This window comes from Polyodon spathula, chromosome 1 (genome assembly GCF_017654505.1).
Source record: "Polyodon spathula isolate WHYD16114869_AA chromosome 1, ASM1765450v1, whole genome shotgun sequence".
Lineage (NCBI taxonomy): Eukaryota > Metazoa > Chordata > Actinopteri > Acipenseriformes > Polyodontidae > Polyodon > Polyodon spathula.
The window spans coordinates 2,227,835-2,241,032 of NC_054534.1; the positions used below are offsets into that span (position 1 = coordinate 2,227,835).

Here is a 13,198-nt window from a genome sequence, read left to right on the forward strand (position 1 = left end):
ATGTTATAAACCAAAGTCATTTTCTTAATTAACTTCTGTCAGCAATGCTTTGGCCATCTGACAACACTTTCGTCACCCCTCTGGCAAAGAACAAACACTTTGAGACAGTTTGCACACTCAGGTGCGCATAAATGAACCTCTTGATTTATTCATTTGAAGCTTTTTCACATAAACATTTTGTTTTCTTGTTTGTAAAAAACAATCCCAATTCAAAGCCGAGTTACTAAATGCAAAACTGTACAATTCGGGCTTTGCAGATTTGATTTTACTCTAAACACTCACATTCCCAAGAAAATGCTTTAGCCCACACATAAATAACAACAAATAATATAAAATAATGGATGGGGTAGTGTGTGATATGAGAATGTAATGCCCACACAGGTCCAGCTCTGTTCATTGGTGAAAGTAGATTTCCACACCTTCTAGGTGGAGTTCCACTCCCAGTGGGCTGTTGTTTGATGAGTATGTTAATGCTTGTAATGGGTCTCTCATTGCTTGGGTTCCACCAGCTGAGACCTGTAAGTTTGCTTGCAGCTTTGTTGTTCAGATTCCACCAGCTGAGACCTGTAAGTTTGCTTGCAGCTCTGATGCTCAGATTCCACCAGCTGAGACCTGTGAGTTTGCTTGCAGCTCTGTTGTTCAGATTCTACCTGCTGAGACCTGTGAGTTTGCTTGCAGCTCTGTTGCTCAGATTCCACCAGCTGAGACCTGTGAGTTTGCTTGCAGCTCTGTTGCTCAGATTCTACCTGCTGAGACCTGTAAGTTTGCTTGCAGCTCTGTTGCTCAGATTCTACCTGCTGAGACCTGTGAGTTTGCTTGCAGCTCTGTTGCTCAGATTCTACCTGCTGAAACCTGTAAGTTTGCTTGCAGCTCTGTTGCTCAGATTCCACCAGCTGAGACCTGTGAGTTTGCTTGTAGCTCTGTTGTTCAGATTCTACCTGCTGAGACCTGTAAGTTTGCTTGCAGCTCTGTTGCTCAGATTCTACCTGCTGAGACCTGTGAGTTTGCTTGCAGCTCTGTTGCTCAGATTCTACCTGCTGAGACCTGTAAGTTTGCTTGCAGCTCTGTTGCTCAGATTCTACCTGCTGAGACCTGTAAGTTTGCTTGCAGCTCTGTTGCTCAGATTCTACCTGCTGAGACCTGTAAGTTTGCTTGCAGCTCTGTTGCTCAGATTCTACCTGCTGAGACCTGTTAGTTTGCTTGCAGCTCTGTTGCTCAGATTCTACCTGCTGAGACCTGTAAGTTTGCTTGTAGCTCTGATGCTCAGATTCTACCTGCTGAGACCTGTGAGTTTGCTTGCAGCTCTGTTGCTCAGATTCTACCTGCTGAGACCTGTAAGTTTGCTTGCAGCTCTGTTGCTCAGATTCTACCTGCTGAGACCTGTTAGTTTGCTTGCAGCTCTGTTGCTCAGATTCTACCTGCTGAGACCTGTTAGTTTGCTTGCAGCTCTGTTGCTCAGATTCTACCTGCTGAGACCTGTTAGTTTGCTTGCAGCTCTGTTGCTCAGATTCTACCTGCTGAGACCTGTTAGTTTGCTTGCAGCTCTGTTGCTCAGATTCTACCTGCTGGACCTGTTAGTTTGCTTGCAGCTCTGTTGCTCAGATTCTACCTGCTGAGACCTGTGAGTTTGCTTGCAGCTCTGTTGCTCAGATTCTACCTGCTGAGACCTGTGAGTTTGCTTGCAGCTCTGTTGCTCAGATTCTACCTGCTGAGACCTGTGAGTTTGCTTGCAGCTCTGTTGCTCAGATTCTACCTGCTGAGACCTGTTAGTTTGCTTGCAGCTCTGTTGCTCAGATTCTACCTGCTGAGACCTGTGAGTTTGCTTGCAGCTCTGTTGCTCAGATTCTACCTGCTGAGACCTGTGAGTTTGCTTGCAGCTCTGTTGCTCAGATTCTACCTGCTGAGACCTGTTAGTTTGCTTGCAGCTCTGTTGCTCAGATTCTACCTGCTGAGACCTGTTAGTTTGCTTGCAGCTCTGTTGCTCAGATTCTACCTGCTGGACCTGTTAGTTTGCTTGCAGCTCTGATGCTTGAGTTCTACCTGCTGAGACCTGTGAGTTTGCTTGCAGCTCTGTTGCTCAGATTCTACCTGCTGAGACCTGTAAGTTTGCTTGCAGCTCTGTTGCTCAGATTCTACCTGCTGAGACCTGTTAGTTTGCTTGCAGCTCTGTTGCTCAGATTCTACCTGCTGAGACCTGTGAGTTTGCTTGCAGCTCTGTTGCTCAGATTCTACCTGCTGAAACCTGTTAGTTTGCTTGCAGCTCTGTTGCTCAGATTGTTGCTCAGACTACCTGCTGAGACCTGTTCGTTTGCTTGCAGCTCTGTTGTTCAGATTCTACCTGCTGAGACCTGTGAGTTTGCTTGCAGCTCTGTTGCTTTTCTACCTGCTGAGACCTGTGAGTTTGCTTGCAGCTCTGTTGCTGTTCTACCCTATAATACTCTTTTGATTTAACTCACCTGAAGATACCAGATTATTTTGAAGAAAACTAACCTTACCCTATTCTTATAATTACTATCAATACCAAAAAAATGTCCATGTTTAGGGTTATTTTAATTTTAAAAATCTACAAATTTGATCTCTTCAACATAGATGGCAAGTAATGAAACAGAAATTAATTATGCAAATAATACTGTCATTAGGTGAGAAGTAAAAAAAGTTTTTCTGATGTCATTGGGAAACAAAATCAGCATTGCAGTGTTTGCAGTTTTGTAATAAGTATATTGTAAAGACAGAATATCCCTTTAGTAGCAATTCATTATATGCCCAGTTATATCAGGTTAAATGCCTTGTGAAGAAGTAACAAGATTAATCTCAAAAATAAGAGATGCATACTTTTTAGATAATAAAGAAACTTATGCATGCAAAGCGTGTCAGTCCCTTTCACAGGGCTAGTTTGGAGGATGTGTTGGTCAATTCATTTTACACTAATGCACGCAAAGCATGTCAATCCCTTTCACAGGGTTAGTTTGGAGGATGTGTTGGTCAATTCATTTTACACTAATGCATGTCAATCCCTTTCACAGGGTTAGTTTGGAGGATGTGTTGGTCAATTCATTTTACACTAATGCATGCAAAGCATGTCAATCCCTTTCACAGGGCTAGTTTGGAGGATGTGTTGGTCAATTCATTTTACACTAATGCATGCAAAGCATGTCAATCCCTTTCACAGGGTTAGTTTGGAGGATGTGTTGGTCAATTCATTTTACACTAATGCATTGTCAATCCCTTTCACAGGGCTAGTTTGGAGGATGTGTTGGTCAATTCATTTTACACTAATGCATGCAAAGCATGTCAAAGCATGTCAATCCCTTTCACAGGGTTAGTTTGGAGGATGTGTTGGTCAATTCATTTTACACTAATGCACGCAAAGCATGTCAATCCCTTTCACAAGGTTAGTTTGCACGATGTGTTGGTCAATTCATTTTACACAATGACTGAAAGCAAATTAACCGCAGTCCATTTGGAGTTTGAACTCAAGTTCACTAGCAGGTCCACCTCCCCTTACATGCAATGGGAGTACTTGAAACTTCTCTCCATGCACTTAATAGCTCATGTCATGGGACTCTATTTTGTCCTTTAAGATTTCAGGGCAAAACCCAGAGCATACTAACATCCAACCTTTGTAGGATAAAAAGGGCACTGTAATGGGTTCACTGAACACATGGTAAGGGACTAAAAGATTACATCACAATGCATCTTTTACACACGGCTTACTGTACTAAGTACTAGTAATGTACTCATTGAATGTACTTTACCAGCAATTTGAATGTAGGCTGGTGGACTGTTGGATGAGACAGAGGATTGTTATGTACAGTACACATGTTTACGCAAGTCTTTATTGAATACCAACTGTTTCAAATAATAGGACATGCCCTTCAGAATATTTGGAATCATCTGCCTACCATAAACATTTATTACATGCACATGTTTTCCAAAAACAAGAGAATAACATTAATAACATTGATAAGGCTTCCAGCACCATAGAATTGGGATTTTAATTCCAAATTCCATTTTTCCATCACATAGTTTGGTTAAAGTTAGACTAAAAACTCAAGTGACCTGATGCCACCACCCATGCTATGACAACAGCATTGCTAAGCACCTTTTTAAAATGATATATATATATATATATATATGAGAGAGAGAGAGACACACACACATTTTAGAAGTATTTTTTTGCATTTACAGGAGTTTTCTTATGTTATGGGGGTTCAAAATGTTGGTGATTAATCTATATAAACATAATTCACCCCAGCAATTCTTTTGTCAAAAATTGCTATAAACTGAAAACATAGGGCCAACAGTAGAGGGACAGAATACATAGTGCACAATACCATATTTATAGTAATTTATGTATTTGTTTAATTGCAAATCAAATGATTAACAATTTAAAAGGAAAAGCTTAATTAAAAAATCTAGTCCCGACACACATCAACAATTGTAATACAAACACACTTTAAACTACTCTAGGCATAGAACTAGACGACAGTTTAGATTTTGTTCACAGTGCATGTTTTTGATTAACTTGAATTAAATATTGTCAGCAATGGAAGCACAAGTATAATATTAAACAGATTAATTATCTTTTTAGTGCAAATGTTTTTCTTGTTTCCCCCCCATTACAAAAGAAAGTTACCTGCAGGATGCGAAATATGTATATAAATTACAAATGTACGCAAGATGTATGAATAACAAGTACCTTGTCTAGTATATATTTTAATCACAACATTTTAAAGACATTTTAGATGACATTAAGCTGCTCTGGCCAGTATCCACTGCATGTTACATGGCGGCTTCTTAACATGCACTGGCGTAACTTGAGACATTTGACCTGATTCACAGTACTTCTGTTGTGAGCATTTCTGCTAAATTAATTATTTAGAAGAGGATTCAATGAAAACAAAACACAGCGCTGATTTAGCACTCCTGCAATCTTAGTAAGAAGTACTATAGAAGGAGAAGCACACTGCTGCACAATACAACCAGTGCAGCACATCAGAGCTGCACAATACAACCAGTGCAGCACATCAGAGCTGCACAATACAACCAGTGCAACACATCAGAGCTGCACAAAACAACCAGTGCAACACAGAGCTGCACAAAACACTTCTTCAAATCAAGCTCTACACAGGTGAGGGTCACTGATGCTGACTAGGCTAATTCAACATTCCAGTTTTAACAAGTGAAGTAACATCTGCTTTTATCTGACTCTGTGGAAAACAGCAAACGATACAAACCCAAGCAGCTGTTTCTTCACTTTTTTTTTTTTTTTACTTGGATTGCTAAATTAACCCAGTCAACACAAATGACCCTCAGCTGAAGAGAGCTTATCTGAATAATTGAATAATTGTTTAGTGCAGCACTCAGGCACATGTTGTGGGTACTCAATCACTTCAAGATATTTTAAAGTATGTCTATAGGAGGCTAGGATAGGTGTGTGAAAAAAGTTTTGTTAAGATTGAGGTGCAAAATTGTTATTGCTTTCACCATGCAAAGCGAGACAGACAGAGATGGACAGACAGACACTCAGCAAATAAGGAACCTTTTTTTAAGGGCTTCTAGAATGATGTCAACATTCTAGAAGCCTGTGATTTCCAACACATATGCTGTGATACCTGAGAGTCTGATTGGATGTCTCCAATGAACAGCTGAAGAACAGGCTCTTTTTTATTAAATCCATTCCCTGGTAGCTGAGACAGCCACGCATGCCGAGACTAATCTAGTAAAAGCTCGTGGGCCACATTTTATTTTAGTATGTTAGAATTTATTTTCCTGATTTACTGTAATATTGTTATACGTTTACGATGAAGTGTTTTATAGCTTTTTGCTTTTCAACCTTCCATACTTTATCTATCTTACAAGAAATAAATCCAGAAAGTGTTAAATCACATAAAAAAATAAATACATATCTTCGTTATCTTCTCAAGCAAACAATACATAACAGATAACACCGTTTAACGTAACTTCTATGGTCATAAACAACTGACATAAATGCGGTTGTTCACAGCCCCTAATATAATGTTACCATTAACGTGGCTAGTAAAACAGACAATGATGCGTGACGCACTAACGTTCCGGATTCTGTCCCGTCAGTGAGATGAGACGAGGTTAAAAGCTCTATAACTACACATGCAGTTGAGCCCAGCTCTTTTGTACAGTGTTTAAGATGGTCGCTTACAGTTTGTGTGGTTGCCGGCTCGCACCCAGCCTCCTCCCTGATACAGTAGCTAACAAAATAATACAATAAATACATTTCATAACTACACAAATAAATCTGTGTTTTAACAAACATATTTTTAATTTTTTTTTTTACATGTTTAAGAAACGCCCAGCTGCAGGCTTGCTTTCAGATGCTGCTTTGAGCAGCAACATGCTTGGAATGCAGGAGACATCGCTGCAATGACCCAGGCAGTGCAAGTGTAACATACTGCTGAAAGGAAGTTAAGCAAACCGAGAAATTAGTTTCACCTGGTCAACTACCAAATGTGACGTTTTAAAACACAGGTCTGTGATGTCCGGTTTCTTTCCAACAAAGGAAGGGCATGACAGGGAAGATTTATTTTGTTAGCTACTCTTTAAAACAAAGTTATGCTTCAAATAGTTTACTGAGCAGTCCACCTCACCCCCACACCATGACATTCTTAAGGCTGTAAATCTGTGTGGAGCAGATTAAACGTTCAAACCTTTTGTTTAAACAGCTGTTTACCCAGCGTACAGGTAACAAACTCACATGTGTTTTATTGAATTGAAACCAATACTGACATCCTCAACGATATACATTTTCTGACAAAAGTACTTGATTTACTATTTATAGTTCTCTCTATTTTTATTTTGTGTTTACTTCTCATTTTACATTGATTTCCGCACGCTGTATCCAATTGTAGTGTTCTACAGTGCATCAAGATGAAACATCTGAATCAATGCAATATTCCCATTAGACAGTACATATCTGGGTAAATGTTTAGTAAAGTACCATATGCCTTTTAAGATTCATATTTCTGCTTTATCATTTAAACCTTTACAGCCTTAGTTATTCTGGTATCCAGGGCGATGGAAGAGAGCAAAGCCGGGTTCAAAAGTGAATTAAAAAAACTAGACAAACCAGATCAAAAGACAGAATCAGTGCACTCCTGCATCAACCAACCCCAGCATTCTTTACAAAGACACATTACAATATTTGGTATTCTGTTACTCCCTTATTGAATCCTGCTGTAAAGTCCATTTGACAACTTATTTCCACAAAACTATATACTTACAATCTGTAAATCATTACTCAAAAGAAAAAAGGCATTTCCCTCCACCCCAACCCGCCCCCATTATCCATCCTTACCTCCTCCCCATAAAGGATTACAAGTCTTGGTAGGTGAGGAGGCACAAGGAAGAAATTATAAGTTAAACAACCAGGGTCATAAAACACAGCAAAAGAACCCTGAGAAACAATGGCACTGCACAAACCTTCCACAGAACTTAGCATTCAGCAACATGATGGTGATGCTGAATGCTTACAGGCGACGGCACTATGTGACTGTGTATTGTAATGTATGGTATGGTATGGTTATAAAGACAGCTTATAATAGTTATTTTTATTCACAGTATAAAAAGGATAAATATAGGTGCAATTTGGGCAAAAATGTTAGTATCTGAAATATACAACCACACTTTAGATTTTTTCTTTTATTCATTTTTACGTGCATGTTTTGTAATTTTATTATTTTTTTTTTAACTAAACTTTCCCTCTCTCAGAGTTTTACATATTTAGTGAAGATTTAAATTTCAATCTTTCTTAAAAGGGTAATTATTTACATTAACAAACTCAGGAGAGAGACAAAGTCCAGCTGGAGCTTTTCTACAACAGAGATCTGCTCTGTGATGCAGCTAGCGTAGTGCGACAACTTTTTTGTCCAGTGGATACAGGGAAAACCAAATTCCCCATCCAAACACAACACAACACCCATCTCCTACTGCAAGGCAGGTCAAGGACCATAGGTAATTTGATCTAGTGCTTTAAGCTTAAATAAAGTCTCCTACCTGAACACAGTCACACAACCTGTTATGCCAATGCAGATATTATACCCCCAGGTAGAAGTACAAGAAATAATATCCCCGTTATTACACAGGTCTGAAATAATCTGTAACAGTAACAATTCTATAACTACTTAGATGAGTTCTGTGAATAAAACAATCAGCTGTCAGCAATCCCGCTCTTCTGAGAATCTGCTATGAACTGATCACTTATTACAGTGGGTGGTGTTTTAAGTAATTGCTGACAGGAAAAGATTGAATAATAATAGATAGATATATAATAAAATACTATTTCAGTAAGCATGATTGAGGTATAACCAGTGCAAGTTATGGGAAGTTCAGCATCATAATGCATTCAATTGTTCTCAATGACTGCTGTATGAAAAGTGTTTAAGAAAAAGGTAAAGCAAAACAAACACACACATACTATGGGTTACAGACTGGACCTCAGGGCTAAAGATATTTCACTAACAAAAATAAGGAACTTCAACTAGATTGTTAATGAAGACACAGTAGGCCTGCCAGTAAACAGAAACACTGACCTTTGCTCTGTGTGTTTGTGCGTTTCTCTTTTCAGTACTTTTTGACTCCAATAAAAACAGTCAGCAAAAACTCCCTACGACATCCACGTGAAATAAGCAATCTCATCCAGATCGATGGGGTAATCAGTGAGCAGCTGGGGCGTCTTATCAAAATGCTCCCCTTTGTAACTCCGCCACCTGCCTTTGGGGAGGTATATGTCCCTCTCTTGCTTGCCAGGCTCCAGCACGGGAGCCACCATGAGGGTGTCCCCAATGAGGAACTGCGAGTCGACTACGTGGGCATTCTCATCGTTGGGGGCGATCCACCAGAGGGGCCGGATGATGGGGTCCCCGGTATCCAACACCTCCCCCGCCAGCTCCAGAACCAGGGGGGCCACCAGGGTCTCGTGCAAAGCTGTGAACTTCTGTGCAATCTCGATGACCTCCTTGTCGTAGTGCCAGGGTGGGATGGAGAACTGCATGGAGGGCATGAATGCAGACAGCTCCAGCCAGCGGATATAGAGCTCCCGGTCCGGCAGCTCACCAGAGCCGTCGGTGCGGTTGGGGTAGACGTTGCCCCCGATCATGTCCGGCAGGATGAACTGGTACCCCAGGATGCTTATGGTGAGCACTGTAGGGATGAGGGACTTGAGGCCCAGCTCAAATCCCCAGACGGAGTCCCGGTCAATGATGCGGAACAAGCAGGAGATATTCTGCGATTGGTAACCCACTCGCAGCTCAGCACGTTCGTAAAAAGGCATGGCCATCTCTGTGTAGCGCCGCGTGAAGTAGCTGGGGTCGGGCAGCGGGGTGAAAGTACTGAACTGCTCAGGGAGGTAACTGGTTTCGCCGGCATCGAACTTGAAGGAAGATACCCCGTACTTGGACTTGAGGTCCTTCAAATTGGACAGGTACCAGTCACGTGCAGCCGGGTTGGTGAAATCCAGGATGGCCCCAATGCCGTTCCACCAGCGCACCATGGCGGGCAGCTGGCCCGTGGGCTCCCTGACAAAAAGGCCCCTCTCAATCCCCACGCCGAAGTTGGACGAGTTGTAATTGATGAACGGGTGCGTCCACAGGGAGACGTGGAAGCCGTCGTCCCTAAGCTTCTGGAACATCTCCGTGGCATTGGGGAACTTGACAGGGTCGAACTCGAAGTCACCGTAGTAAGTGGTGTACCGGTCGTCAAGCTCTAGGTGGCTGCAGTTGAAGTTGTTCTTCTTGATGTTCTCCGCGTATCTCAGGAGCTTCTCCCTGTCGATCCCAGACTTGTAGATGGCCCAGGTGGACCAGATGGGGTATTTGAAAGTGTTTTCCGCGGGCACCTTGGTGGGCTTGTTGAAGTACCTCCTAACCATGTACTTGTGGATGGAGGTCACATCAGACCCGACACAGACACGGTAACTCAGCTCTGGGAATGGTTCCTGCCCAGGGGCAGGCTTGTAGGGGGTGTTCTGGTATCTGGCTTGGAAGTAGAGGGTCTCCTCTGTAGCGTTCCAGCCCAGGTGGAAGGGCACAGAGTCATTGATCTTGATTGCGGTCGCGCTGGAGGAGAGCCAGTACCTCTCCAGGATTCCCCCAAAAGCATCACGGCTAGAGTAGATGTCGCTCGTCAGAAACGGTTTAGGAGGCTGCAACCCAGAGATCAAGATGGGCCAGTGTTGGGTGCTGGTTTCAGCACCCCCATACCAGTGCGCCCCCTTATAGGACATGGCGTGCTCCACCTCACGCTCTGAAAACTCCTCCCAGCGCACGCGGTAGCACATCACAGTCTCTTTGGGCTTCACAGTCTGGATGAAAAAGTTCAGCTTCCCAGCATCAGATTGGGTGCAGCTCAGGATCTTACCTTCCTTCGAACACGAGTCCAGGTCCAGGGCCCCTGACCTAAAAAAGTACAAAGTTTTAATTTAGCAAAAAACAACTTGTGATGGGGTTAGAGGTTAGAGGTGGGGGGTGTGAATAAGTGCATGGCAGTTACCTTACTGTGGTATTTTTACTGTGGTAGTTTTAAAATGCATTTCCCATGGTTATACAATGCACTTAGCATAGTTCACCCTGGTTTTCCATGTTTATTAAAATGTTTTACCATACATTGCTATTCTTTACAGTTCTTACCTATGTTTTGCCTTGGTTTTTTTCGCTATGCTTTTTACACTTTGCTTTGATTTTGCTGTGGTAGTTTTATAAGGTTATATATGGAATAATCAAGTAGCCTTCGACATGCTGGCCACATGTAAACATTTCCTCACTAACAAGGCACTGATTCTTGACCATTTCATCTATGCAACGCTTTGTGCATGAAAGTACAGTGGCAGCAGGAGTCCTATTTCCATCACTGTAAGGAGTAAGAAGCAAGGAAAAAAAGTGTGTGGGGTGGGGCCAGGGAGGTCCCCTGACAAGTATTACAAAAAAACACTGAAAAATGAAAAAAGTATGGAAAACATTCAACAAGACAATGCAATACTCCCTGCAAAGCTCAGCTATGACGAGAACCCTGCACACTATGCCAGCCAACAGGCCATGTGTTTTTATTTAAATAAAATGTACAAACTAATAATACTAACCTGAAGTCCATGCGGAAGACAATCTTCCCTCCCGGGCGGTTCCAGATGACGAAGCCATCGCGGTTGAGATCCAGCAGCTCGGTCTTGAGCAGGTCCGCCTTGCGCAGCGAGGCAGTGTAGTAGCTCCAGGCCACGACCGCAGCGAGCACCAGCAGCACTCCCAGGACGCTCGCCCCCACCAGAGGCCGCATTTCCTTGGTCTGCTTCAGCTTGGGGTTGACAGGGCTGGCGGCGACATTCCCCTGAACCATCTGATACATGACGTGCAATACCCTTGGCCTGCCACCTCTCTGCAGGGTATGGTATAGTGCTTGGATACGGGCGAGTTTGGGAGACAGACAGCTGTAATAAAAGCTCAGCTTTGAAGGGTGTGTGTAAGTGGGGTGGGAGAGGAGGTCTTTTCCTTCTACTAGCAAGGAGGAAGAGGAGAGATGCTGCTTGCCTGTCTCGTTTATTCTTTGGATTAACCTGAAAGGAAGAAGAATTTGGGAAATGCCAGATTTTTTTATTTTGCATTTAATTTAATCTAAACTCACTGTGTACAAGTACAAGGGAGCTGATATTTATACTGTAGCAAAATACGTTTTTTAAAGCAGGTGTCAAAAGTGTACCAAACTGTACCTAAAGAGACACACTGCTGTTCTTCGACGAACCCTGTTGTATGTAAACCTGCAACTCTCACAGCGTACCTCTGTTTGTAAAATGATATTAGCATGACATGACTGCCAATATCAAAAGACATTGGTGCAGAGACCGCGCTGTGGGATTAAAAATACACGGGAGGCGCAGGGACACAGCTATCAGCCAAGTGCCTTATTACAGATCTCCGAGCAGATGTCTTTAAAAGCAACACCAGCCTCTGCTCGACTCACTCAAAATACCTCGTCAATAATGAAAAACAAAACAAACAAACAGTAACTTATTCAAAATACTCCGTGATCAAGTTCACAGGCCTATTAAATGGATCTAAACATCGCTGTAGAAAGAACTGCCGTAAAAAGTCAGCAAATACACCCCTGTGACTTTTAGGATGACTGCATTAATGTGTGCCTTTGTTTATTTTAAATAAATCACAGTACTGGGCGTTTGCATTGAACGTAACTAACAACACCACTCCTAATTGCTGCGGAAATAAAAACGCTACTGGTGCAGTGGTAGAGGTGCATTTAATAACTCAAGTTCAAAATGACTTGGCTGAAAATTGAAGGGTTTACTTTAAAATGTGAACGTTTGGGAACTTTCTCTCGTCTGACCCCCTTGCTCGTGTACAGTGTCTGCAAAGTTCCTCGCCCGCTCGCCTTTCCGGCAAACAGGATACTGCAATACCTAAAAAACCCTGACTGACAGAGTTGCTGAATCTCCATTTCCTTTACTTATTGTAGACTACCAAACTATTCGTGACTATTTTTCAACGACTTTTATTATTATTATTATTTTTATTATTATTATTACTAAAACGTCGTGTCTCTTTAAAAAAATAAAAAAATGAAATACAACATAAAGCATTATTAAATGACACGATACAAACAACAAACCGTGTCTGTGCATACGAACTAACTCACCTCTGTACCACGCAGCGACTTCCAATAAACAACACACGGTTACGATGAGCAATGTTAAACAAAATGAAACACTCTATGTATGTACATATAAAAGCAACCATACGTTTTTGTCAGAAACTAAGAAAGTAAACACTCTTACTCCCAACCGAATCCCGCCTCCTGCTCGGAAAAATCAGGCAAACACGTGACGTAACATTTAGGACGTTAAGGATTGGAGTAGAAAACAATCAATCAAATACAAATAAGAAAGCTGACTGAATAGTTCTGGGAATTGTGGTATTTTCAGCTATTCCGCTCTGTTTGTAAGAGCAAGCTACACACCTGGTTTCTTAATAGGTATCCGGCAGGTTAGCTGTATAAAACATGCCGCACACTCCAGTTGAGACTTTAAATTGTCTGTTTTCAAAGTTTGCTTTAACCGAAAATAAGCTATTTGCGTTTCCGATTGTGCTTTGTGTAAACATGTTTAGGCAGAAGGTGATTTGAATAAAACTGTTAAAAAAATCTTTCCATTTGTGAGATGATTCTC

General features: G+C 41.9%; 1 protein-coding gene across 2 annotated transcripts; it reads right to left on the reverse strand.

Moving 5' to 3' along the window:
- Positions 1 to 3,818: 3,818 nt before the first annotated feature.
- Positions 3,819 to 12,853, reverse strand: LOC121308921 (myogenesis-regulating glycosidase-like). Of its 2 annotated transcripts, none has more exons than XM_041241771.1 (3): positions 12,809 to 12,853; positions 11,108 to 11,575; positions 3,819 to 10,427 (listed from the first exon to the last, which is right to left on the reverse strand). In XM_041241771.1, the coding sequence occupies exons 2-3, from the start codon at positions 11,365 to 11,367 to the stop codon at positions 8,639 to 8,641; spliced, it is 2,049 nt and encodes a 682-aa protein (XP_041097705.1). In that variant the 5' UTR covers positions 11,368 to 11,575; positions 12,809 to 12,853; the 3' UTR covers positions 3,819 to 8,638. The 2 variants fall into 2 exon arrangements, with proteins under 2 accessions (XP_041097705.1, XP_041097616.1); XM_041241682.1 differs by lacking the exon at positions 12,809 to 12,853 and adding an exon at positions 12,670 to 12,802.
- Between the last annotated feature and the right edge of the window lie 345 nt (positions 12,854 to 13,198).

What these genes read in the sequence shown, in the direction of transcription:
- LOC121308921 (XM_041241682.1), bottom strand. Translation starts at nt 12,770, where the DNA reads ATGGTTGCTTTTATATGTACATACATAGAGTGTTTCATTTTGTTTAAC. An exon ending in AGTCGCTGCGTGGTACAGAG is followed by an intron (nt 11,576 to 12,669) that starts GTGAGTTAGTTC and finishes TCTTCCTTTCAG; the next exon opens with GTTAATCCAAAGAATAAACG. An exon ending in GTCTTCCGCATGGACTTCAG is followed by an intron (nt 10,428 to 11,107) that starts GTTAGTATTATT and finishes GTACTTTTTTAG; the next exon opens with GTCAGGGGCCCTGGACCTGG.